This window comes from Thermobia domestica, chromosome 11 (genome assembly GCF_964235325.1).
Source record: "Thermobia domestica chromosome 11, izTheDome1.hap1.1, whole genome shotgun sequence".
NCBI lineage: Eukaryota > Metazoa > Arthropoda > Insecta > Zygentoma > Lepismatidae > Thermobia > Thermobia domestica.
Window position 1 is genome coordinate 119,788,002 of NC_137464.1, and position 27,120 is coordinate 119,815,121.

Genomic DNA, 27,120 nt, shown 5'->3' on the forward strand with positions numbered 1-27,120 from the left:
TTAAGTGGTTTTATCATACATGTGTAGTTTTATGGTTGCACCTGGTGGCGTAAGTATAACGAATAAGGTTGTAGATAAAATTGAATTACTGGTCACAATTAATTCTGGCTCATTTTCTTTCTTTATTGCTAATTTGCTATTCCCAAGTACTTCTTAATTTCATGCTTTCCTTCTTACTCATTAAATAGGTCAGGTATGATCTATATTGTATTTGTTAGTCCGATGCTTAAATTTCGTCTAATTCAGTTATTTCTGGGTGTTGATTAAGAATAAATAGTCGGTCATAAGAATTATCGTTTTACTATTAAAATGAGAGAGTGTATATAAAAGAGAATTCTGTAGGATATAAAATCCAGGAGAATTTTTCACAGTGTAGGAAACCAGTAATTTATATTTAGAAATGCGAAACCATTATACGTGCTGTAACCTATATACTTTATGCAACATCAAGCATTTTTCGCGCTATCATTACTTATGCATACACCTCCTATTGCTAACGCCTTTCTGCTGTGCTCCTGTCCTGACTTGGTTAAATAGCATGCTTGTTTTTTGTGGACAAGTTGATTTTTCTGCAGTCTTTTTAATGATATACGTCCAACTCGTATTTAAACCATAATGAAAGCCCTGCTAAAGTGAATCTGTACCAAGAGTGTAACTCACAATAAGAAATAATTTTCAAGACATACGAATGAATTTCATGAAGAAATAATTATATGAAGCACATAATCACACCAGAAATATCGAATGCACTCATATTATCATTCTATACGCAATTATCTAGGCGTGCGCCAAAATAATAACTAGGATTGGAAAAAAACAAAACGTGTTTAAAACATAAAAAAGGATGTTCAAAATATTTTAAACATGTTTTAAAATACACACGAAGAAAACATGTTTTAAACATTTTGAACAGTGTAAAACATGATTTTAAACATATATTTACTAGCAACCAGTGGTGTGTTATTCTATTTTTTTAACAACCGGTTCTGTATTATATATCTATATCTGTATCTATTTATCTATCTATCTATCTATCTAACTTATATATATATATATATATATATATATATATATATATATATATATATATATATATATAAGTCAACCCCCCTGTGTGTGCCTTTAATAGCAAGTTCGTAGCTCGAAGACATAGGAAGATTGTCCTCCGAACATTTTCTATAATGTGCGGGAAAATTCATTTACTAATTCTAAGAAAGTAAACACGTTCCAAGTTTCGTTAAAAGTAATTGTATTTTCAATAAAAGATTATGGTATTAAAGTGCATTGTGTTGTGTAGAGAATGAACAAAAGTTACCAGTTCACAACCTACGGAGTCTGACTATTTTCTCTATTTGATGACGATAATCGAATAGCAAACACATATCTTCAGGGTTGATGTTGATGTTGGTTCTCAGGAAGCTAAGGTGCAGCAGAGCTAACTCCAACCACTGGTGATAATGCTATCAAGATACTCAAAAGTCGAATGGTTCGCCATAGCTTGTGAATAATCTCACAGTAAATCTCGATGAATTGTAAAACTTAAAATAAATGAACTGAGAGTCTCTTCTCCGTCGAATGCACAACAAATGATCGTCTAAGACCTATCTCCGTCGAATGATGATCATCTCATCTTGGTAGAGTATTTATTTCCAACTTGTTAATTTCCAAACTGCCACCTTGCTTCACGTTGCTCCACATGTTTGCTATCTCATTGCCGAAATTTACATTTCTGCAATGATCATCAAATAGACAAAATCTCCAGACGTCTATCTCCGTAATCTGACAATTTTGTCACATCCTAAAATTTGTGTCAATGTTAACAATTGACAAATAACAACATAAACATTACAACGACTCTAACAATATTACTAACACTGCATTATTTCTTTGTTATTCTTTGTAATCAAAACATTGTACACTTACACGTCTGTATTTACAACTGACATAACCAAAACAATACTTGGATAACATAATTTTGAAATCTATTTTCTTAACCTAATTCGACGTTGTTGTAATTTCTTGACTTTTAATTTTCTCACATTTATTTTATCTGTATTTGATTCAATTATTAAAAATTTAAAAATAAAAACCATTTAACTTTACTTCCTCAACAATATATATATATATATATATATATATATATATATATATATATATATATATATATATATATATATATATATATAGAGAGAGAGAGAGAGAGAGAGAGATATGATTGAGAGTGCATACATACAGTAGATATAGATATAACTCTCTTAGGAAACACCGTACAAGGTAGACCAAAGCAGTTTTTACTGGATACCACAAGTGACAAGTAGAGACCTAGACAGCATCCTAATACAAGATGGTGTGACAAAATTAGGTACTATGCGAATAATTTGGAAACAAATTACCCAAGATAGATGGCTGTCAAAAAGTATTGGAAAGACCTTAATCCAGCAATGGATCGAGAGGTGCTGAGCGTTTCAAATATGAATAACTCTCACCGCTACACTCATGTGATCCCAGTTCTCATTCTTGATATCTGATCATTCATTTAAGATTAAGAAATAAACCCTTACACTTTGTTCTGCGGAATAATATGTTTCACCCTTTATCTGTAAGAATTTTAGAAACAAATATAATTGGACTAAAGTTTACTGTTCCTGGGTATAATGTTGAAATTTACTGTTATGTCTGGGTATAACAAACGATTCTGTGAACTCGAAATATTTTAACAACCGGTTCTAGAGAACCGGTCCGAACCGCCTGAATAGCACCCCTGCTTGCAATCGACCTTTTCAATTATTATATCATAATTAAGACTACACTGTGCTGGGTACAGAATATTTCAGTATGGATATGTAATTCTAACTTATTACACCCTCTTGACTCTCATAAGTACTTTCTTGGTTGTAATAAGCTTTTTAGCCCTTTCTGCACGGGAGTAGAAATTCTTAGATTATTTTCATGAAACCATTTTTTCCATACTACATGAAACATGTATAGAACATTTTTATTTTAAAAAAAATGGACTCGCACAGTAGGTTCACAGTAGGTTCTAAGAAAGTGGACTCGCACAACTGTGCGTGTTTTGAAGTCGTAGTAAGGTGAAAATGAAAAATTCTTGCTAGTGTAATACAGAAAAACTCCCCGCACAATTGTGCGGGCTCGGGCGGAAAAGGTTAGGTAGATTTTAAAATCTACCTACTACGTAGATTTCACACAACCTATCAATTTACATAGTGAAACGAAAGTCCACACAACCCTTGTATGTTGACAACGGGTTGAGGGACAATGATGAAACCCGAAAGTGGTCTGACACATCAGATGGTGCTATCAAGCATCATGGCGGCAATATTTGATTGGTATTCGAAATGTCAAATGCAAAGCGAGTCATGTTACATGTTTTTAAGGCTATAATTTTACCAGAAATAAGCTTGTACAGTTATTTTAGCCCTAAGACAAGTAATTTTGTTGTTACTGCTTCTGAAAGTTTCCTAACTATGTCCTTAGGGGCTACGTTCGCGTTTCGAGGAAGCGAGTGAGGTTTTAGCTGTAAAATTTTATTACTATTTCAGAACACTGATGCTAATAAAATTATTTTGAAATAATCTCTGTGTTTCAAAAAGTTTCGAAAAGTAATTGGTGTTTAAAGCACGCTTCATGTTGTGTTAACTTTAGAATATTTTCTGCAAGCATATGCAATTGGTTGTTTTTTCAAGTCAATAATTCATTGAAAAAAAGTATTATTTGGGGAGTTCAGAGCACAATGAATCCAAAAGTCCATTTTCAATAAAGTTCAGTTTTGCTCAGTAAGTGAATTCTATTTCAAAACATAATGTCTTCGCAGTCAAGTGTCCGAAATAAATGTAACTAAAACTACGTGAAAGGGCGTAGAATAGTTTCATATTACAGCTGCTAGACCGGAGCGTCAGTGAGGCAGGAGGGCAGCCGATCCCAGCCGCATTCTGAATTTCAGATTTTGGAAGCAGTAAGACAGTTTTAGAAACCTTTTGATAAGCAAAGTCCAACAGAACAAGCTTCAGGTCCTTATACCGAATAGATACGGAGGAACTATAGATGATCAAAACTGGGGAGTTCTTAGGCCCAATTTCCAGAATTTTAAGCAGGCCAGAAACTCGAAACTAGAACCACTTTAGAATCCTTGTGCCAAAAAAATATACAAGAGAGCAATGTAGGCCTATAGCTCCTTACGGCCAATGGAAATGGATTATACCTGATCAAAGTCCGTATTTATTCGGTGTAAGGACTTCATATATTTTCTGTGGACTTTGCTCAGAAAAGGGTTTCTAAATCTGCATTACTGTTCCCAAAATTTTAAATTCAAGCTAGGGGGCGGATGACCTCTAAACGGACGCCCGCCCCTCTCTAGCGACAATCATATAAAACTCTAGATTGCATCTTGTTATGTAGTTTTTCTTTCTTTCATTTCGGATTCTTTCTTTCTCTAACGTATGTATGTATGGAGACTGATAACCAACATGTACTGCATCAACGAATGCCTGTGATATTTTAATTTCAAAACCACAATTTAGCAAAGCACCCTTCGTTTGTTTTCTGAATAGAATGTAAAAAAAAAACGCCTGTTTCCATGATAATATTTTATTTATTATTTAATTTCAATTCTATGAGTAGTCCAACCTTCGGCTACGACACTTTCTCGCAAGTTAACTGACAAACATTAAAACAATGCAATAAACGGTAAAAACAAGGAGAAAAAAGAAGTAAAATAAATTGTAGAACACCACATTGACCTGCTGCAGCCAGAAGAAATCAAAACATTCACATAGGAAGAAAATAGTCTTCTGAATGGGAAGCACTTTTCGACAATTTTCTTACTCTGGCAGATTTTTTTTTCAAAAATAAAGTAAAATAAACATGTGTTTAAAACAAGTCTTAAAGTAACGTGTTTAAAACAAAATGTTTAAAATGTATAAAAAAATTTGTTTTAAACAAAATCAATTGTTTAAAACAAGTTTTAATAATTTGTTTTGAACATTTTGCTTTAAACAAAAGAACCCACATAATAGGGTCTAACATACCAGGACGTTTTAAAAAATGTTTCAAAGCAAGGAAAGTGAAAGATCTTTTTCAGTTTGGCGGAATATTCTTAATCTACACAAATCTTGGGAGGCCACCTGCGGTAAGTAGCCCAATATTCTTTAAATTTATGGTCAAACCCAGGTGTACACGGTCAATTAAAGCTTGAATAAGACCATTCAATACCTAAAATATACGCGTTCGAAGGAATATTGTTCAAGACCCTTGAACAAGGGCCTCGAATGAACTTGAAACAATTTTTTACACGATCATAGAGGTATTGAATTGTGTTTTATATACGTGTTGATAGGTAGCAGTCTAAAACAAGTGACCGAAACCATGAAAACCGGTGAAAGCGAAATTACATGCTTATTTAGTTCAGACCTGCGCGTGAATATTTATAATATTAGAATTTTTCCTAACTTTCTGCAGGCATTTGAAATTTAATAAATTATATTAAATCATTTAGAAAACAGGCCAAGTAAATTTGTAGCAACGCCATCGAATTTTAACTAAGTATTTCGTCTTTTTTCGTTAAATGCGAATTAGGTTGTATTACGTTAAAAGAGTGAAGCGCTACTTAGATATAAAATCATTCCGTGTACTAAGTCTCTTTAAAAAAAATTTCTTCATATAGCGTATTGATGACAAAGTCACACTCAAGGAGAAAATTGAAGTGTTTCCCAAAATTGTGTGTATCAAGAGGTAACTACTGCCTTTTGATGTTATTTATGCTTTGGCATTGAAGAGTGTTTAAAGAAAAGACTGAACAATACATGAAACCAAACGAAGCACCAAGCAATGATATTTTTCTCAACTACTAGACTTACCGCGCATATTTGCATCACACATTCTCCACAAACCTATCCCATATTTGGTACTGGTTACAAATAGCCCGTCAAACAAATAGTAATTTTACTGTTAGAATGTCTGAGAACATATGAAAGGATTGTCTGGGATAATAATTTCCACTGTCGGAACATGCCTGTATAATGTACGAAACCAGTGATTTATGTTAGCAGTATCGAACCATTACAAGGGCTATAGTTAAGTTCAAAGGAGTGAATACAATATCATGGGTTTCTTGCATTATAATCTCCGTCGATGACGCGCCTGCTCCCTATGGACATACTCTCGCGTGGGCCACCTTATAAACTTCTGCCCTGACACTGTTAAATAGCATTCTCAATTTTAGTGTTTTTTTTTGTACTTTCTTATATGTCTATGTGGCATCTATCTGGATGCGCATTTGTACCTTATCGGGAAAGTCCTCTTAAAATTAATCTTCACGAGTGAAAACAACTCCTAACTTAAAGAAATAACTTCTAAAATACTACTTGCGAAATTTTATGATAAAATAGTTAAAGAGTTACATATATTATAATAGGACAAGTAACCATTTCTAGGGTGCTTCAGTTTGCGCGGATATTATCATTCTGTACGCAATTATATATTTGATGGACTCTTCTTTCTTAACTTACACCCGATATTCTTTTATATTAAATTTTCAAATTAATATTTAATATTTATACCTAACACTGCCCGAAAATTTAACGTTACTGAAATCATGCAGGCATTGTAATTACATAAATCGTGTATATTGTGAACAAAATTACTAACAATATCTTTCAGCAGGAATTATTGCTTTTGTTTATTATTCTAATGCACACTTTGTTGAATAAAAATATTTTTATTCTACAACTGGCGCTGTCTCAAGAACGCGACGCCAACATATCATAAGGTTGTTTTGCTTTATCCTACAATCAACCTCGTCCCTTATTGGCTATTAAATACTGTTGAATTGGGTTGTTTAGAACAGGACCGAAACGAAGTCTCTTGAACGAAATTATTGAATTCAAGACAAAAATGACGTCAGTGCTGGCTTCCTTTTCATCAAATACTCTTGAATTGTTTTGAACAAGAGTCATGTTCAAGTTTTCTATAACCGTGTATAAACGCATTGTAGAAACAGGAAACTGCTAATACGCATAGAAAAAAAAATCAACTATTTTCTGCGTCCATATCATATTCATTTTTAGTGCCACAGCACAGTGATTTTCATTTGTTTTATTTGATGCAATGTTTGTTAGAAATAGAACAAGTTGTATTTTAGAACAGTCTTAACGAATGTTGTAAGTAACCCAAAAATTGGATACAACTTGGTATCGTACACGTTCACATTTCATTTTAACGAAATATTTGATACAATATATGATGGAATATTTAATGCTCTATAACTGGCTTAAACGAAATACTACTAACAATTTGGTTAACGGCGAGAAATGATTCGATTCATTATTTGTCGACGTAAACATTCGTGTACGGAATCCATTAGAACTGTCCTAGGATGTGGCAACATTGGTAGAAATTGGCCATCCAATGTGCATAAAATTACAAATTAAAAATTATTTTTTAAATAATACGCCTAAATACTAAGATAGACTGACGCATAACAATTTACTGACTTGAGAGTTTTCTATAAGTTAAGCAAATATAGGAGAAATTGAAGCTAGATAATGATAGCTTTAATGAATGTATATTCGAGAAAGTGAAAATAATAATAACAATAATAATATTGGCGGGAAACAGACAAATCGGAAGACGCTTGTCTTCAAATTGAAGGCGGGGAGTTGGAGCGGTAAGAAACTTATAGTTGTTTTGTTTCTGTATATACACCGTAAAAGTATAATTTCTGAACAACTTTTAGCTTCAAAGCGCGATAATAAAGTTGAAGAATAGTAGTGACGAATTGAAATATAAATGAGAGTCTGAAACGTTACTATTTCAGAAAGAAGAAGAAGAAAGTGCATTCTGCCTTTGTTTTGGTCTTCCTTATTAGATTAGCTTGAAGTAATTTGTTGAAGTTTACGTTAGTTAATTTAATGTGTGGGAAAGTTGTAATATCTGGTGAAGAAAGTATAAATGGCGACAAACTAAATTTATATATTATAAAACACAATAGTTCCAACATTTGTTTTGAATACGTTGTTGAAATTCAAACTTCGATTTCAAAAAGACTAGGATTTAACATAGGACTGTTTCTTTTGGTTTATATGCTATCATCGTACGCTGTGAGCGACAGGCTCTTTACATTAGTAGTACCTTTAACTTTTTCAATATTTGCCATCAAGTACCTTTTAAAACAATTGCTGTGGAGAGTAGAAAAAGGTTAGTAACGATTTCTTTGTCTGTGAAGTGATTCGTGGAGGTTTATGTGAGCAGTTTTTCGAAAACTTTTATTTTAACTTAATGTCAGACATAGTAAAACAATATTAACTGAAAACAGCTGTGATTTATACAACTTTCCCGTTTCAGGGTTTAGAATTTGTTCCACTCACAGTAAGAGCTCAGTGCATGTTTACTTTAACAGAGCTAAACTTAAAAAGAATACAGACAAATTGACTACATTTGGCCTATGTTTAGCAGAAGGGGTCCAGCTCTTTTCTCTAAAATATGTAACAATTTTGGTAATTTCTGTTCACATTCGGTTAGTTTAGGGTAGGGTTGGTTAGTTTAAGTTAGGTTAGGCTAGTTTAGTTACGTTAGGTTAGTTTAGTTTATGTTACATTAGTGTAGGAGTTCCGCATAATTTTCCAAAAAAAAAAAAAAAAAAAAAAAAAAGACAGAATTTCACTTATTCCTACTAATATTACGTTAGTTTAGGTTAGTTCAGTTTAGCTTAAGTTAGTTTATGTTAGGTTAGGTTAGATTTGGTTATTATGTTACGTCTAAGTACTTGCATCACTGATTTCTCCTGTAAATTTTGTGTTTTTTACGTGCTTCTGGACCCCTTGTACTAAACATACCCCTTCTTCTGTGTTCTATTACCACTTCTACATGAAATACGATAAATTTTCTACGTAGTGCAATAGTAAGAAGTATCCATGTGCACAAGACATGCGATATGCGTTAAATTCCTCCCCCCCCACACACACATAGTCATAGATAAAGTACAAGGGCACTACACATGCAGATATAAAGCACAGGTACGTTCTTTTTTATTTTCATATCAGTCGATAAGTAAGTAAAAGTCGCTTTGTTACCCCCTTTGTAAGTTCGTACATACTCAATGAATAATCCATAAAACTATGAGCGTCCTGCTCCTTCGGGAACTGATGCAGCTTCATGTATACTATATCCTAAATATCTAATATAGAGTAGGCACCGTGAAACTGAAAATGCCAAACTGTTTCAAGTAATCCCGTTAAGTAGTTTCGAAGTTCCTACTGCAAATTCATTCGGGTATTAAGTTTCTCCCCCAAATTACATGGTAGTGGCTCAGGCTCCAGTACCGGCTCCGGAACCGTCGATGGGGGCGTGGACTTGTATTCTTTAGGAGTATTTTGTACGGATTCACTTTAGGAGGACTTCAGTGTACATACGCTATAAGAACTATTGTGCAAAAGACACGAACCAACTTGTACTAGATAACCACTGAAAAGCATCAATGCTATCTAATCAAGTAATGACAGCGCAGCAGGGGGACCGAGAGGTTACATCCATAGGAAGCAGGCGCGTAAGCGATAGTGGGTATCCATATAAACGAGGTTAGTCCTGTGTGTGGACTTGAGGGAGATACCAAATGCCTTCCAAAAAATAACCAAGGGGGAGATATCAAATGCCATCCAAAAAAATAACAAAATGTACTAAGTGAGGTTAGGTTAGATCTTCAAATCAGAAACCTGTAGTTTTCCGATATCGAGTAGAAAACTGTACGGGTTAAGTTTAGAGATACCCCTCCGCTTTTTATAAAAATCAGGAAAATTTACAGGAGAAATGAGGTAAGAAATGACAATTTGAAGTTTTTATTTGATGTTTAGGAAAGTAACTTTGGCAGTAGAGTTATGTTTAATACGAGAAAAGATATGTGGAAGTTAGTACTATTTGCCGGATGCGGAAGCATTCGCGGAATGTTTCAACAGTATGGTAGTTGTAAAATATGGCGAACAGTCGTAACGAATGCGCAAAAATGATGAAGTAAACCTTTTAAATTTTTGTGAAGCCCACGGAGTACTGAAGTTAAGTGAAATGTAACAATTTTTAATACTTTAAGCACTGTATTTTGTATGTTGCAAAGTCCAAGGGCAACTCTGGACTGGAGGGGCAACTCTAAACTTAAGCCAACTGTACAATCGTGTAGAAGTATACGCGCCATTTCCACACTGCCTTTCCTGCAACAAAATCAACAAGTTTGCCTCCACCAAGTAGTCCCTTCTGATTTCCACGTACAGCACGCTTACAATATCAGTGACAACCAGAACTGTTTCCCTTGCTTGACTTTCACTCTTCCTCACAGACCAAAAATAAATTCTGCAATTGACCCGGTAAATTTCATAAAATTGGTCCGGCAATGCAAGACCCCCCCCCCCTAAAAAAAAGTCCTTTGCCTTTTCTTCCTTTAAATGATATCCGAAGGATGACGCCTACCCTATTGCATGCAGTCGGTTTGATAATGTTTCTGCAGACTGGCATGCCTTGGAAATGATTACGTGCTATTGCAGTTCTTTAATCGCGATATTCACTGGTAGTGGCCTAGAAATTGTTCGTAAGGTAGAGTTTGTCGTGCGTCTCAGGCTTAGGCACACTACTCAAAATACTTCATGAAAAGTTTGAATTCTTTCTCTAATCATTTATTGTCCTTGAAAAAATTTGCGCTGGGCGATATGACTTTTTTTTTTTTTATATATATATATATATATCACGATTTACATATAAACACGGAGTTCGGTTGTATGGCAGGAGAGATACAGTGAAAAAAATCGGATGGCATCTAGTATCTCCCCCAAATCGTTTCATGGCTCCTGGACCGAGTACCTTGTTTTTGTCTAAGTTGTGATAAAAGTAGAAAACAGCGAGCGCTGCGGGGCTTCTTAACCCCCTTCGCTGGCTCTGCTATATTGTGTGAAGTAACAAACACTGGAGAGCCTGTATGTTCAAGATTGGGGGAGATACTAATTGTCAGTTGAAAAATCACGAATCAACCTGCGCTGGGTGGAATCAGGGCAGGGTGAAACCACTGAGCCCGTGCGAAATGCGTACGAAGAGTACAGGCGCGTCAGCGACTCTACACATATGCGGAAACGAAGGTAGTGAGAGTGCATGGGTTCTGGACAAGTTCCAGTGGCGATTATAATAGTTTCCCACTGGTAACAATTCACTTCTAAATAGAGATGCAAAATAGCCGGCTTTTTTGGGGAAAAAAAGAACGAGAATTTTGGAAATTTTGGCTTTTTTTCATTTTCATGATTTTTCTATCTAAATAACTTTCTTATACTCTATAGTTTAATAAGATTTCATGGCCTAAATGCCATATTTCGTTCTAGAATTCACCATTATGATGGATGGAACACATGTTTTATGGATTAAGGTAAACAGAGTGTGTAGTATTTGAGGGCGATTTTAAAGGCTATTAAACTTTAACTTCTGAATTACCGACATCTTTTTTCTTCTCTAAATCATCTCATTTTTAGTCATCCGTGTTTCATTTCTTCGAGCTTAGTACTCTATCTTCAAGCACATAGTTAAACTTACGTTTTTCAATATATCCGTCACAGCGTAGTTGCACATTTCTTTTATACTGTAGCTGTGCAGCGATTTAGCAATAATCTTCCGGATACTACTCTGAATACACATTTATACAATAATCAGGAGAGGATTTAGAAACGTATTGTGGGAGGTGTTTCTCTGATTAATGTTTAGTTTTTCTAAAAATTCCTAATTTTTATTTGGGAGGAGCTTGAAGTTTGTGAGTATAGGCATGACAAATATTTCTTTTCGTTTGTATATTAAGCAATAATCTTTCGGATACAACCTTGAAGACCATTTTATACTGATAATCAGTGGCGGATTTAGAAAAGTATTTTGGGAGGGTTTTTTCTTATTACTGTTTGATTTTCCAAAAATTCCTAATTTTTTATTTGAGGAGAGCTTGAAGCTTATGAGTAAAGGCATAACTAATATTTAGTTTGTTTCAGAAACCCCGTTAATTTCAGGGTACAGGCTTCAATCCGAAAGACATTCTCACCCCAACTCCCTTCGCGAATCCGTCACTGCTGGTAATTAGTAATAACAAAAATTTTAAAACGATAAGAAAGAAAGTCGGCCGGGACTCACAGTATACGCACTATCTCTACACTCACAGACGGAATTAAGAAAAACTTTTGTTAAAATGGTCGAATGACGGGTTGAATCCCGGACATCCCGATAGAAGCGCAAAACCTGGCCACTCACTCATGTTTGTTGTGCAGTTGTGTTTAACCCTATGGAATCCGAAGGTTCAGTACCGCATTCACAAAAGCTCTCCATTGACTTCTATCCTTACCCAATTCGATCCAGTTTCTATACTATTCCTATTTCTGCGAGATCCATCTTAATATTGTCCTCCCAACTGCGCCTAGGTTTTCCTAATGGACTTTTTCCAATTGGTCTTCCAGTTAAGACATTGAAAGCGTTTCTACCTTTTTCCCTTCTGGCTACATGATCTGCCAACCTGAGCCTCCTAGACTAGATGACCCTAACGATGTGTGGTATACTGTATAAATTATGTAGTTCCTCGTTACGAAGTTCGCAATTTCCCATTCCTCTTGGGTCCGAATATTCGTCTCAGGATTTTACTGTCAAATATTTTCAGTCTGCGTTCTTCCCTCAGCATAAGCGACCATGTTTCACAACCATAAAGCACAACAGGCATGATTCTCATTTTATATATTTTAAACTTTAAATTCCTCGACAGAATTCGCGACGACAAAATATTTGTGAACTGAATAATAATACGAATTTTCTGATTTCAGTCGACATTTAATTTCTTCGTGGATATGATTTTGGTCTGGTAATATTGATCCTAAATATTTGAAGGTATCCACTTTGTCGAAATTATTATTTGATGTTTTAACGCATTCATTATTTGCCATATTACGATCCTGGTGAACTTCCATGTATTTAATTTTCTATGCATTTTCTTCTAAATCAGTGTTGCTGCAAGTGTTTAATAAGGCCTCTGCACTTCTTTCTATTGTTCTCCTATCATCTCCTATTAGATTTACATCAGCATACTCCATAACCTGCTGAATACCATTCAGCTCTAGGCCCTGGATATTATCTTTGATTTTCCTTATAGCGTACTCCGGAACAACTGAATTATAATGGCGATAACGCATCTGCTTGTTTCAGAATATTCTCGATGTGGAAGCTCGCATTTTTCTACTCAGATTTTACTCTGGGACTCATTTAAACACAATTTAATTATCAAACTAGGTTTTTCGATATTCCAAATTCTGTAAGAATGTTGTACAATGTTTCCCTCCTAACCGAGTCGTAAGCCTTTCTAAATCAATAAACAGTTGATGTACTGGGTAATATATTCCGATTTCTTTTCGAGTATTTGTCGAATGGTAAATATCTGGTCGATATTTGATCGATTTAGCCTAAATCTACACTGATAATCTCCAATAATTTCATCTGCGTATTTGATTGATCTTGTTACTAGAATGTTAAGAGAAAAGTGTCGATAATTTTTACAATCAGTTTTGTCTTTTTTCTTGTGAATTGGAACAGTGATTGGTTCTTTCCACTCTTCTTAAATGTATTTCATAGTTTTTCTTTATATATATATAAACCGTAACGATATGTTGAATTCCTCTTGTTAAAAATTCAGAAACCTTCAGGACTGGGTAAACCGTGATAGTGGTTATATATTCTAGAGCCTAGGAAACCACAAGCTCAGATGAACAGTCTAGTACGCATATAATTTATGAACAGAAAATTCGGCGCTTTCCAGATTCTGAACAAGCTTAAGGAACAGTCAGTGCATTACAGAATTCGAAGCACCTGATAGGTGGTAACAGATTATTACGTATGTGATCAATCAATGAAAAATTCATTCGAAATATTTATACAATGTATATGACAATTAAAATTTAACTGAAAAATTTCAAGAGTGTACAAAACCACCCGAAACGAAGTTCTTGATGTGCAGTCTTTAAGAGTATTATATAAATGTATTTCTCTCATGTTTTACTTGATTTTGTTTCAAAAAGAGGGTATGTGATATTTTGAAGTAAAAATACCACACAATTTTGCTAATTATTTGTGGATATATATATTTTTAAAGAAGTCCTACTCACTTTTGTATATAAGATGTTAAATAATTATTAAACATGGTGTTTCAAAACAACACTGGCAACGTTTGGGAGCTGATTCCTGACACCAAGATAAGACGAAAAGTATAGACCAACCTGGGTGCACAAATGCTTCCTTTCGGAGTTACAGACTACCGAAAACATGAAAAAATTAATTTTAAACGTCCATAGCTCAAATACTATTGGACCTACCGTAGTCGAGTCAAGTTCAAAAAGCTGATTTATTCGAGAAAAGTTGGATCATTTGGTTTCTGAGTGACAATGAGAAAGGAGCGTAGTAGTTATACAGCGAAATTTACACTTCAAGTTATCAGCTATGCAAAGGAACACGGAAAGCGGAAAGCTGGACGCAAATTTGGTGTTGATGAGAAAAACTTCGTCGGTGGTGTGCAAGTGAAGAGAAACTTAAATAGTTTGAAAAGTCGGTGTTCGAGTTCAAAAGTGTAAATATCCAGATTTGGAAAAAGATTTGCTTGATTTTGTAGTTTAAAACAGGAAATGTGTACGTTACAACTGAAATGATTCAAATTGAAGGCTGCACAATAATATGTGTATGTCATTTTGAAACTGACAGTTTATGATCTGAGTGGGAAAAACTCAATTATAGGCCGCAACATGATTTTTCAAGGCAAAATTTAGGAAAAAAGTGCGGCCTATATGCAACACAGAAGAGTCGGGAGTGTAACTAATTACATTGTGTATGTATGGAAATATAATTACAAGCTTTATTTGTCGATGTTGTATGTTCTAAAACGATGCAATATGTATATTTCATAAGATATTTGGCAACATACGGGTAGTCTGTAGTAAAGTTCCATATTATCATTTACAAGGAAATCAAATGAGCCTTCTTTTCTGCCTCATGATAAATCGCAATATTGTCTTACGGACAATTCTAATTACAATATTTTTGAAAAAAAAAAAAGAAAAAAAGTAGCATGTTGAAATATAATTTCTTTAAAGTTTAGAATACAGTAGCGTGATTTGCAGCAATGTGTCAATGAAAATCCTTATAGCATAGATCTTCTGTATGTAGTGAGCTAGTCATTAGAGAGCAGAGCTCATAGTTACTAAGAAACCTTTGTAATTTGCCAATTATTAGGTTAGCATTTCAAGCCAAATACAGAGCTTGATTCATTTATAGTGAGCCAAAGTCAATGTGCAACTGTACCGTGCAGACGTAACCCATGGCCATAAGATTGCCACGTGGCAAGTAACAGTATCTCGTTAGTGAAAGCAGTAGAGCAGTGTGATCGAGCGTAGTTTGATGCTGCCGCAAGTGAACAGATCCTGGAAGGAGTTCATTGTGGCCCTTTTCGTCGCTATCACGGCGTCGCGCATCATACAAATGTGTCAAGTTCGTAATTTTCGTATAGGCCGTGTCCTGTGAATCGTATTGTACGGATATATACGGTACAACGTCCTGGACCCATCACACCGATGCGAGCAGCGGCATCCTGTAAAAAGTACCCTGCCGCTATTGTGTGTGTGGTTCGGCGTATGGTAGGCTGACCAGATTCTGACAAGCGAAAAGTAGGACACAAATATAATAGTGATAGGCTATTGCGTCGGCAATACGCATGTCCTTATTTCACACTAGCGTTAACCTTACGTTATTCATTCATTCTCTTTTTTTAAAATTTTTTTTTTAATTTTTTTTTTTTTTAAGAAAGAGAAAAGGTACTCAACAAAAATATTGAAGTAATTCATCACAACTCCAAATACTTTCTTGAATGACAAATACAAGATTGATGAAACAATTTAAAGCAATTTGATGGATAACATAAAGGAATAAGCTTAATGAAAAAGAAAGCTTAAGTATGTTAAAGCATAACATTTCTTGTTTACCTTGATGGTTATTTACCCATTAACTTCAAACTATTTCCAAAATGTCACCAATTTATTTTTTAATATAGTTGTTCTCGGGCAATCAGCCATGTGAATTCCACGTCGTCCAACGCTCCGAGAACTTACAACATTGTTCTCGTCTTTAGGGTAAGGTATGAGAAACCAAAAGCATAAGCCTTCATTATATATGTCCTGGCAGGAAGGAGGCGGAATTTGATTGGTCAATGGCGACACCCAATCAGCTTAAGTCTATATGTGCGTATGATTCGAAAGTTGTGGATAAGAACGAAACATTAAAATATGCAAATTAAATCAGGACATCTAGGTGTCCTTGCAACATGCAGGATACCTCTTTGAAAAACAGTACTGTAGTGCGAAAATCAGTACGTCTGGTCACCCTAGCGTATGGCGACCTCCGAAAATCCCCCACACAGCTTTTGATGGCCAGCACATGCCACATATCGCAGGCGACGACCAATTACGCCATTTACAGGGGTTTACGCCTCACGGTTGTTCGCAAGAGCAGTGCTCTGAAACCATGTCATGTGGCTGAGCGAAAAGAACTATAGAAAGTTGTATGAACGTGGACTTACGGTGATCCGTGGAAGTTCGTTGTTACTTTTGATGAGGCGTGAATTTATCTCAGACTGAAGAATTCGTGCCATTATATACACACCTGTTGGCGCCAAGGGCCGAAGCACGTTCTTCCTCTAGTACGTGAAGTCTTTCTTAAGGATTGTGGCCGGTTTCTCGTAAGGCTGGATTGTGACCGTTTTGGGGCAAATTGCACTCCAAAAGGTGGAGCGAAATATAAATATCAACTGCGCACTACGAGATTCATGTCCTGACTGAAATGTACCAGCATGAAATCCCAGCATTGTACGGACAAGAGCCAGTTTGAACTGCATCAAGACAATGTATCCAGTCACACGACGAAAACATCGCTGGAACTCTGTCGCCATATGGAACAGGAAACTGGAATTTTGGCAGTTTCCTTCTTTGACATCTCTGTCAAGAGTCCGGATGCAGCCCAATGGACTATTATTATTTCGGACTCACAAGCCGCACCTGTTGTGGGAACACATTTCCTATATAAATGCCACATTCACATTCAACTCAATATAAATGAATCAGCTCTGTGTAATATTTTTATGTTTCCAAAAAATCTTTATTTATATGTATTATCATTTTCAGAATCCCTGCTTATTGTATCTTCAGTTGGTGTACAACTTACTACTACCTTTGCTAGCGGGCAGCAGATCTCCCAATTTATCAGTTGGCGTGCTGTCCGTGATATTGTTATTAACGAAGCTATTTCTTTGGTAAGCTTTTTTTCTTCTTTCTTTATTTTACTTTGCAGTAACTATAATAGAGTAATAAGCTGATGAAATTTCATATTAATGCAGCGTGAGATCCGTGTGTTGTTAACATCCAGAGCGAATATGTAAAAAAATATATATCAACAATATTCCTAGGTTTACTGTAGTATGTATTGGTCATTCGGGGACGATACAGAATGCATAAGGTAAAACGAAGGAAGTAATAAAATGACATTTCAGATGCACACGTACATACATACATTCCTACGCACACTGTACAGCGTGGTCCGGAAGTGGGCGTACCCCTAATTGGTGTTTTCTGACGGCTTTATGTTTTACCCACATTTGTTTGGTAACATTGCTTGGCATTGTCTGGTAACATTGCTATCCATGTTCGTTTGTTTTCTGCTTGGTAACAGTTGTTTGCAGTGAAGTTGGAGTAATCAGTAATATGTGATTGGAAGAGGTTGTGCATCTTCACCAGCTCCCTTTGCCTGGCCTCGAAGAAGTCCCGATCTGACGACACCAGACAGTGCTGCCTGGGATTTTCATAAAGCGACAAGTAAGAAACACTCGATATCACACAACGCGGGAATTACGAGCAGCTGTGGAACACGCCTTCATCCTCGTGACTCCGGAGTATCTCTGCAAAACATTTGCAAGAACTTGGTGCAGAATTCAGCTGTGTTACGACATGGATGGTGATCATACCGATGTTTATGACTTTTATGACTTCAAGGTAACTGTGTACAGACATTCTACAATAACTAACACTATACTGTTAAAACTAAAGGAGGGGGGTATGCCCACTTCCGGGACCACCCTGGATATAGCTGCGGTTTTTAGGAAAAGGGGAACATGTCTCAAATTGCCAATTTTCAGCTATTTACAGTGTCCACAGTGTGCATCTGGACCTTTTTTTGAGCAACCCCCTTAACAGTCGAAATATTTATTCCGCCCTCCCTTACGAAAGGAAACTGAGGATAACTGGAAATTGACAATTTTGGACTTATTCCCCTTTTCCCAAAAGCCACAGATACATATAGCAGAAATAAGAGCCCATTGTTTTTCCCTTAGTTGCAATAGAAATTTACTTATGAAAATAAGATTAACACAGATTTAATGTTAAAAATAATTTGATTAATTTACCATGACCAGTACATGGTATTTGAAGGGTATGTAGAAAATGAAATACGTATAAACTTCGAAAAGTAATTCTTTATACCGAGTGGAACAATAATGCTCTAATAAATGGATCAAAAATTGCGTTCTTAAATAAATACAAGCTGTCCATAAAGTCTACACGTATCCCTAGAATTTCAGAAACCAAATTGACCTGTAGAAAATCACTGAAACGTGTTCGTTTCTATCCAAACTGGCATCTAATAACAGAAAGTTCTATCATTTGCTACATTTTATTGAAATACCTTCATCCACTTTTAACTTCCTTATTCCAAGGATTTGTAGATATTAAAATTACAATGAATAGTAATTAACCAGAAATCAAGATTTAGATTCACGAGATTCCTATGAGAAATGAAAGAAAAGAAAAGGGTGCGGTTAGGATTTGCGATTCAAATTATCGTATAATAATATTAATTTGTTTCTAGTACATTGTGGAAGTAACGAATTGACATGTTCATTCCTGTTTTAACATTGACATGTTCATATCTTTACTTTAAGAAAAAAATGTACATGGGATCTCCATCATGTTCATATGTTGCTATTCTGTGTTATTTTTCTCCAAAATCCTTGGTTTTTGGACTAGGGAAGCAAACTGGTTCCTTGCTGTGGTATCTAGATTCATTGAACGATAGAAACTAATCCAAGGAATGTGGACCATGTTTCAGATGTTACGGGAGTTAGAAATATTTTTCATGTTGATACTATCTAAACCAGAAATTCGGTGGCGTAATCGGTAGATCGTTCACTTCTGTCACCAAAGTCGATATGTTCAAAACATGGGTGCATTTTGTGGTAAACACTAAGTGGGCTTTTTTCTCGAGTTTCTTCCGTTTTCCCCCTGTTCACATCCCTTTTGTTCTTGTTATTAACTCAGAAATTATCTCGTTTTCGGGACGTTAAACTAATGATTGAATGTAAAGTATAAGTGTGAAGCAACGATATTTCGTCTGTCAATAACTATAAGGCGCCTTCGGAGATTGTGAAACTTTAGGAATTTGCAATGATTGACTTCTTTCTTTCTTTCGTTTAAATTATGTTTCGGGATACGATTTTATTTTTCTCAGGAAGAAGCTGTTCTTTACTCACTTTCTGGCGTGGGAATTTAGTTTATTTTGGCGATAGTATTCGTTACTGGAAAATAGAATTTGGTAAATATTCACATGTGCGAAAATAATGTTTAAAGCAAAGTAATAAAGACATTATCACAAGAAATTCTAAATGAATAAATAGCAACCTCAGAAACACAAGCCAATATGAATTTATACAAAAACTGACGTCACTTTGTCCATGTTCCAAATTAAATTCTGAAGCCATGATGTAATGCTTATCAGCATTTTGTCTTGTTGTATCAATTTATTAACTGGTAGGAGCATTAAGTGAGTATCTGGAATTGTTATATTGTTTCATGATATGCCTCAATCAATTCAGCACCTAATTCTATCATGTCTTGCTTTGATATAAAGAAAACATCAATTTATTTAACTTTCCTCACAGAATCTGTAATGTCAAAAGTATAAATTATTATTTGTTCCTCAAAGAGGCTTTACAAATTAGCTTCAATGTTTCACCAGTATCATCAAGAAACTTATTTGCCATGACTATGTGCGTAAAATGACTATTTGCAACTTAAATGGTAAAAGTGTTGCTTATGGTAGTACACATTTAAGAAGTTCTTACCATTTTTGAACTGTACTGTACAACGTTCTGAATCCAAACAGTAATTTTTCTTCTTATTTTCAACACGACGCCCCTCTTCACTGTGGCGTTGATGTGCGTTAATGGCTTTAGGTGTGGTGTTATCTAAACCAGATAATGTATGCTGAGAAACTCCGCTATATAAAGCACCTATAGGAACACATTGAACACGCGTGTGACCAGGGTGGAAAAAATCATGACTTTTTTTTTTTTTTTTTAAAAAAACCTTTTTGTTGATTTTTTAAAATTTAAATCAAATCATTCTCTTCGTATAATACAAGTCGCGAACTGAAGGAAAAGCATTAGGAATTAGTGTTAAATGCTAATTATGCTATTTAAGTGAAAGTATTGGTGTTGAATTATGAATTATCCCCAATCGTTAACCTATATCAATCCCTATGACTCTTTTTAAAGGTAAATTATAGAATTTCAGTCAAGCAGCTACAGTATCATCCCTATTTATCCTAGGATCATGGTACATACATCACTCTCTTTAGAATAGAACAGCTTTTGAAACGGTAACATTTAAATTTCCCTATCATATCCCTGAAGCGGGAAATTTTGAGAATAATCGGCGTTTTTTTTTTTTTACCTTTTTTTTTTTTTTTAATATTTTTATCTCCTCTGGATTCCCCTGTGTTGACGTACGGATCTCAAAATCAACTGGGAAATAGTAAGGGGTGTACTAAATATGTGTACAAAATTTCAAGCTTCTATCTTGAGTAGTAAGGGCGAGGTAACTATGTAACAATGAGCTAAGAACATTCCCACAATGCCCCAGATGACCCGGATGTAATATAAAAATTTCCTCAGACATCCTTATTTATCTTAGGATCATGATTTGTACATTATTCTCTTCAGAATAAAACAAATTTTCAAACGGTACCCTTCAAATGTCTCCATCATGTATCTGGGGCGGGTAAATCACGAAAAAAAGGAATTTTCTGTTAAAAAAAAATATATATATATATATATATATATATATTTAATTTTTACCTCTGTGGACCCCTCCCCCTGTTTTAAGGCAGAGATCTGATACAAATCTGAAAAATACTGAGGGGTGCACTGAGTAAATGTGCAAAATTTCAATCTTGTAGGTGCAAAAGTAAGCCCGCGAAAAATAATATTCCCCAAATACCCCAGATTCCCATATAAAAGAGGATCTCAAGTAACAGTTTCCTGAGACATCCCTATTTATGCTAGGATCATAGTGCGTACATCATTTTCTTCAGAATAGAACATCCTTTGAAACGGTACCATTCATATGTCTCCATCTGAGGCAGGAAAGCTATTTTTTGTTAAAAATATCCTTTTTTTAAAAAAACATTTTTTCCCCTCTGGACCCCGCTCTTTCCACGAAGAGATCTGAAAATTATTAAGGGGTGCACTGAACGAGTGTGCAAAATTTCAGTCTTCTGAATGCAAAATATAACCCGCCAAAAGATAATAATAATAATACGCATAACAAAAAATATCTTTTTAAATTTATGACGTCATCACACACCATGCCTCAACGCAGAAAGGCGTGAAAGCATATGTAACGTGTTCTAAAATGCCTCCAGTCTTGAAGAAAACGAAGTAAAAGGCCTTATTGGTACTTTTTTAATCGAATAATGAAGATTCTACCCTATCACCTAAAGGTAGGTGATATAATTTAAAAGGTTAAGCATTAAGGGAAATGCACAGCAACGTTTATCAAAAATGACACTTTTTTTTTTTCACAAAAGTTACTGATATTTGGCAGGGGCCTATTTTTAAAAACTCAAAACTAGCTTGCGGCATGAAATACATAAATTTTGCCTAAAGTTATAAAATTAACAAAAAAAAAAAAAAAAAAAAAAATGGAGAAGGGATAGGACCCCTCTAAATACGCCCTATTATCTGGGAACAAACAAGACACGCACAAAAAAGAATTTTCGTCTTAAATGTCGATGGTGATTTCTCCGTTGGAATAGTTAACGATTTTAAAACCCAAACACAATGTTTCGGAAAGAAGAAAGCAGGATTGCTCCGTTACCTGTTCAAAACGGGATTTTCCCTAATCATCCTCTGCATGACACCTATTTTCATACTATACTGTACATTTGAGTCTCATTGTATTATGATGATTAACTTTCATAATCGAAATAACAGAACAGAAACGGGATTTTACTTATTTTCACTTTAATTTATTTCGGAATCCGATTTAAATCTACGATTTTTATTTAAAAAATGTAGTGATTTAAATCAATCCACGCTGCGTGTGACCCCACTCCACTGGATATTCTCCTGCGTGTGCAGTTAGAGTGGATACGGCGACTACGATTGTGGATTAGACGTGATGACCACCACATAGAACATATGTTATAGCGTGCCATTCGTAGGTAATTTTGAACTTTTCAGAGTTTGTAAAGTGCGAATTATACAATATATAAAAGTAACAATTATCCATTTAGATTCCTGAGCTCACGCCAGTATGCAACATGCCCCTCTTCTTATTTGAAATTTCGTTCAAGATAGCGGATTTCAGTATTGCGTCCATTGTTGTCATATACAGTCCGCAGCAAAATACTTGCAACATGAGAATGTAAGTTAATTGTGAAACTACGCCTAATAGCGCAGGGAATCAACATAACGTCTAAGTGGCACGAATCACGGCAGAGAAACCTTGGCGTCCTCCCCTGCACACTTATTTTGGAGCAAAAGACGTCGTCGTTTCACAATAAGCTCATGTTGCAGGTTTTTTGCTGCGGACTGTACCATGTAAGTTGTTGCTCTCACTCCATCTCCCAATAAGATATTTCATATTTTCCTTTCATAAGTTTCAAAATAAAAGTGTGTTCAAAGATTTTTGTCTTACCCTGTATTATAATTTTCTTCATGAAACCTCTAATTTCTCCAAAGGATTTTTATTCTCTAATAAAAATTACTTTACAGCTTACCTATAGCTAAAAGTAAATAAATAAACTATTTTGGAAATGAAGCAAGTTATTTTATCGTACATTATATATTGCGTGGTTTTTCAATTAATTTAAATATTTTAGCATGCATGTTTCAATAACTAAATTGCCTAATTCCACAAATAACAGTTAATACAGCACTACAAAGCATAGGGAACATAATAATAATAAAAAAAAATATATCTCCAGCCATTTCGTATGTTTAAACAAACTCCTGACAAAATATCGTGAAGATCGCTATTGGTGGGTCTCATGAGCGGTTGAATTGACACAGAACGACCCTTTCATGACAATTCCTACTCCGTTGGATTATCCATAAACTAGAATTCCATTTTTAATTCCACACATGTTGCATTTGATTAAAACACTTCCATCAGCCGCTTAAACAGTACACTAATTGGAATTTCTTCAGGGTTGGATTTAAACAATATTTATGAACAGAATATTATAAATTCAGAAGGGATCGAAACCTAATTTCTCCTTTCACTTTCCTGTGCATTGTATGTGAAAGTTGAATATTAACTTGTGGATTCTTACGATAATAGAACGGAACAGGAAGTCTAATAAAAGCATTGCGTTACGTATGTTAGGTAATCCGATTCATCTAACGTATTCTTTATAGACTAGAGAATGTCCGCAAGTCATCTATAGATGACCCAAACATATAGCAAGTTGATCTCGCGATATATCGTTTTGTGAATTGAGTAATAGAATTAAAGTTCTACTTCCTTAAACAATTTTATAGTTATCCGTTTGTAGATTTGGATCCTAATATGTAGGATATTACCTGAACAGTTGATTTAAATTTCTGGCGTTGTTAGTCTAATGTTCATATTTGTGTATATTTCCCTTTTATTTCTCAGCAATTTGTACAATTTTTTCATATAAGGATAAGCTTATACACCCACAAAATTATATTCATATCTTTATTGTGCTTCGGATTACAAAGAACTCTAAGTATATAGGCACAGAATAATGAGCTAGTTTGTTTAGTTTCTAGTTCCACCCGAAAACTGATGAGACTCCTTAAAGTTTATTGTTTCACAATGGTAATTGCTTCACACAAATCTCTTCATGAAATTAAGCATTCAATTTGTTTGGGGTCAATATTTATGTTGGTACGAGTATCGCTGTAGTAACAATCTTTCAGTTTAAGAATATTAACAACTTCTAAATGGATAGTACATAATTTAAAGCATTTTTCACAATAGGAATTAAAAACCCGTGTTTTTAAATACCCAGCCAGTGGGTTTTATTGGGCAAAATCAAGTTTATTAAATTTTGTATGTACATTTAAAGCCGTATTCATAGTTGAAAAAACCACTTAAGCATTCATGTTTTGTTGTACACATTTGGAAGAAAGTATGGAATTCCCCTGTCGTACAAAGAGAATCCGTGTTTTGTGGGACACTTTGCACTTGGTACTCGCTTATATTTCGATTTCTAGTAAGGAGGAAGTACACAATTTTGTAGAATAACAAAGAGGTATAATATAGAATAGGAATAAAATCCCCTGTTACTCAGGGTTCAAGGGCTAGCCGTTCTGACTGAAGATTTCTTTATCTTCTCTCAAAACATGCCAGGCAAATACTAAAATAGTACTTTAAGTCAGAAGCCAGATATCAAAGAAAGCGACATTATTAACCCTTTTGGCACAAACGCTGTGTCACGCACCTATAATCAATTTTTACCATTCTTTAGAACATATGCTGGCTTCAAAGTATTCTGTATTTTTCATTTTTTTTTTTTCTTATACCCAGAGGGTATAGCGTATTAACAAAATGGATTTTCCGCTCTGCATTCGACAATAAAGGATGATGACGTCCCTTTAAGTTTGGGCTTCTTGAAACAAAGCCACGTGTTTTGGGATAACCTAGGAACATTTCTGCCTTTGGTCTGCAAAAGTGGAAGGAAAAGAAAGTATTTGTCGGTTCTTTAGGTCTATAGTTAATGCGTATATATTAAGAAATGAACACTATAGAATTTTTCCTTCCTGTCTCCCCATTCCCCTCCTTACATCCAGAAATTTTATACCATATAGCTCTAAGCCAAACAAGAGAAGTGAGTGTTGTTTTAGCTGGTATTTATGTGTGTTTGTTACATTTTTATTAGTGAATGCCAATTGGGCGGTGTAAATTCAAGTGGAATGCTTGGTATATGAGGAATAAAAATGTTCTTGCTGGGTTCAGTTCTCCAGAAGTTTCTAATTTGTATTGTCAAACAGGATTGAGAAATATTTTCCCCTTGTAATTGAAGGGTAAAAGGAAAAAAAAAACAAGGAATGTCCATGTGTGTGCTTTATCGGGAGCTTTGCCTTATCTGTTGGTGACTCTTGGTAATATTTGACATGCGTAGATGTCGAAATGTCCAGGTAAAAAGACACAAAAGGTTTGACTACCTTATTCTTTTTTATGCGGTTTAGAATATAAAAACGCAATTTTCTCGAAAATGCAGTTTTGTGACATTCCTACTTTTTCCCCTTACCCTTAAATTATTCTAGATATTGAAACGAAACTTGGCATACGCAGTACGTAGCGGCCATAGTATTTCTGAAACAAGATTATATTCGGTTACCTGTAGCCGAGACTGCCCCAGGGAGCATCAAATTTCAAGGAAGTGATAATTCGGATTGAAACTTTCCTATTTTCCCAAATTTCTCTTGTTGTACATTAATGTACTGTACATATGTGAATGGTATTGTTTGGAAGCTTGTTTCATTCTAAAGCGAATGAGGTATCAGCGATGATACTCGGATAAATAGTACTGAAGCAGTAACTACTTGACTGAAAGTCAACATTTTCCTTTTTTTAAAAAAAAAAAGAAAAAGCAAGAATCTAAAAGGATTAATGGATTTTTAAGAAGTATATATATTGCAAGAATAGTTTTTTTTTTTTTTAAATTTCATTTTCAGTTGCCAGTTTGTTTTTACAATATATTTTACGATCAATGGACCTTTGTAACATGCAATAATCGTACTATATATCACATATTCCAGTAGATATAGTCAAGACGTTGTATTGGTCCCCAACCGGCTTCCTTTGTACTCAAGCAGAAAATTTACCCTAACCGCCCTCATAAATAACACTCCAAATAAGCCATAAACGGCACGTGTTCGGTGTCGAAGTAATACGTTGTTGCCATCGTTAAACTTTTATTATCGATGAATACATTATATAATAATAATAATAATAATAATAAAACACAACAATAATTAAAGGAATACAGTATAATAGTATGGACAGGGGCGGTCAAGGACGGATTTCTGGGAGCGGCAAAGAAAGATTGTATTTTTTCCTCATCAGGCTTTTGCGGCACTGCCTTGCGGGGGTGGAAGAGGAGGACAGGGGCGAACTACTTAACATGTTTGGTTCGTACAAGCGTTATCGTTATGGAAGTTACATAATATTAACAATATGCTATATTTAAGAGTAATATAAGCATATATCATGAAACTAATGATTGATTTATTTTTTTCTCTTCATTACAACGAATTCAAATTAAATTAAATATTTCAGTTTAACGTCCCAAAATTATGCCCTTCAAGCTAAAGGAGACGGAAGGAGGAGGATGCAATGAAAACAAAAGTAACGAAGAAACTAGATAAATCTGTCTTTCTGCGAAGACTACTGAAGAATCAGTAAGCAAGAGGGTGAAAATTGCAACATCGCTTTCTTTTTCAGCAGGTCAACTGGCAGGCCACCCTCAACTAGAAGGACATGTTGAATTATCCCTCCCATGTAACAAAGAAACACGCGGTTTCCTTCAATTGTATTCCGCTTCCTTTGTTGCCGCCTGGGGATGGTTAGAGCGATTTTACTATACGCAAGGTAAATTCGGAAGTTTCTAAATCTCATTTTAAAGGAACTATTTTTCGTTTAAAGTCGAAGTTTTCTTCGACTAGGATTACTGATCCTCCCCTGCTGTTTATTTCTCTACAGAAGTGACTAACTACTT

The 27,120-nt window shown here is 35.0% G+C and overlaps 1 protein-coding gene across 3 annotated transcripts in view; it reads left to right on the plus strand.

Moving 5' to 3' along the window:
* Positions 1–7,431: 7,431 nt before the first annotated feature.
* The window catches only part of PIG-H (Phosphatidylinositol glycan anchor biosynthesis class H), a 68,829-nt gene continuing 49,140 nt past the window's right edge, over positions 7,432–27,120 (plus strand). Inside the window, exons 1-2 of one of the 3 annotated variants that reach the window (XM_081731089.1) lie at positions 7,432–7,681; positions 17,223–17,350. In XM_081731089.1, coding sequence (XP_081587215.1) covers positions 7,576–7,681; positions 17,223–17,350 — 234 coding nt within the window. In that variant the 5' untranslated portion in view covers positions 7,432–7,575. The other 2 variants (XM_081731087.1, XM_081731086.1) reach the window with 2 other exon arrangements.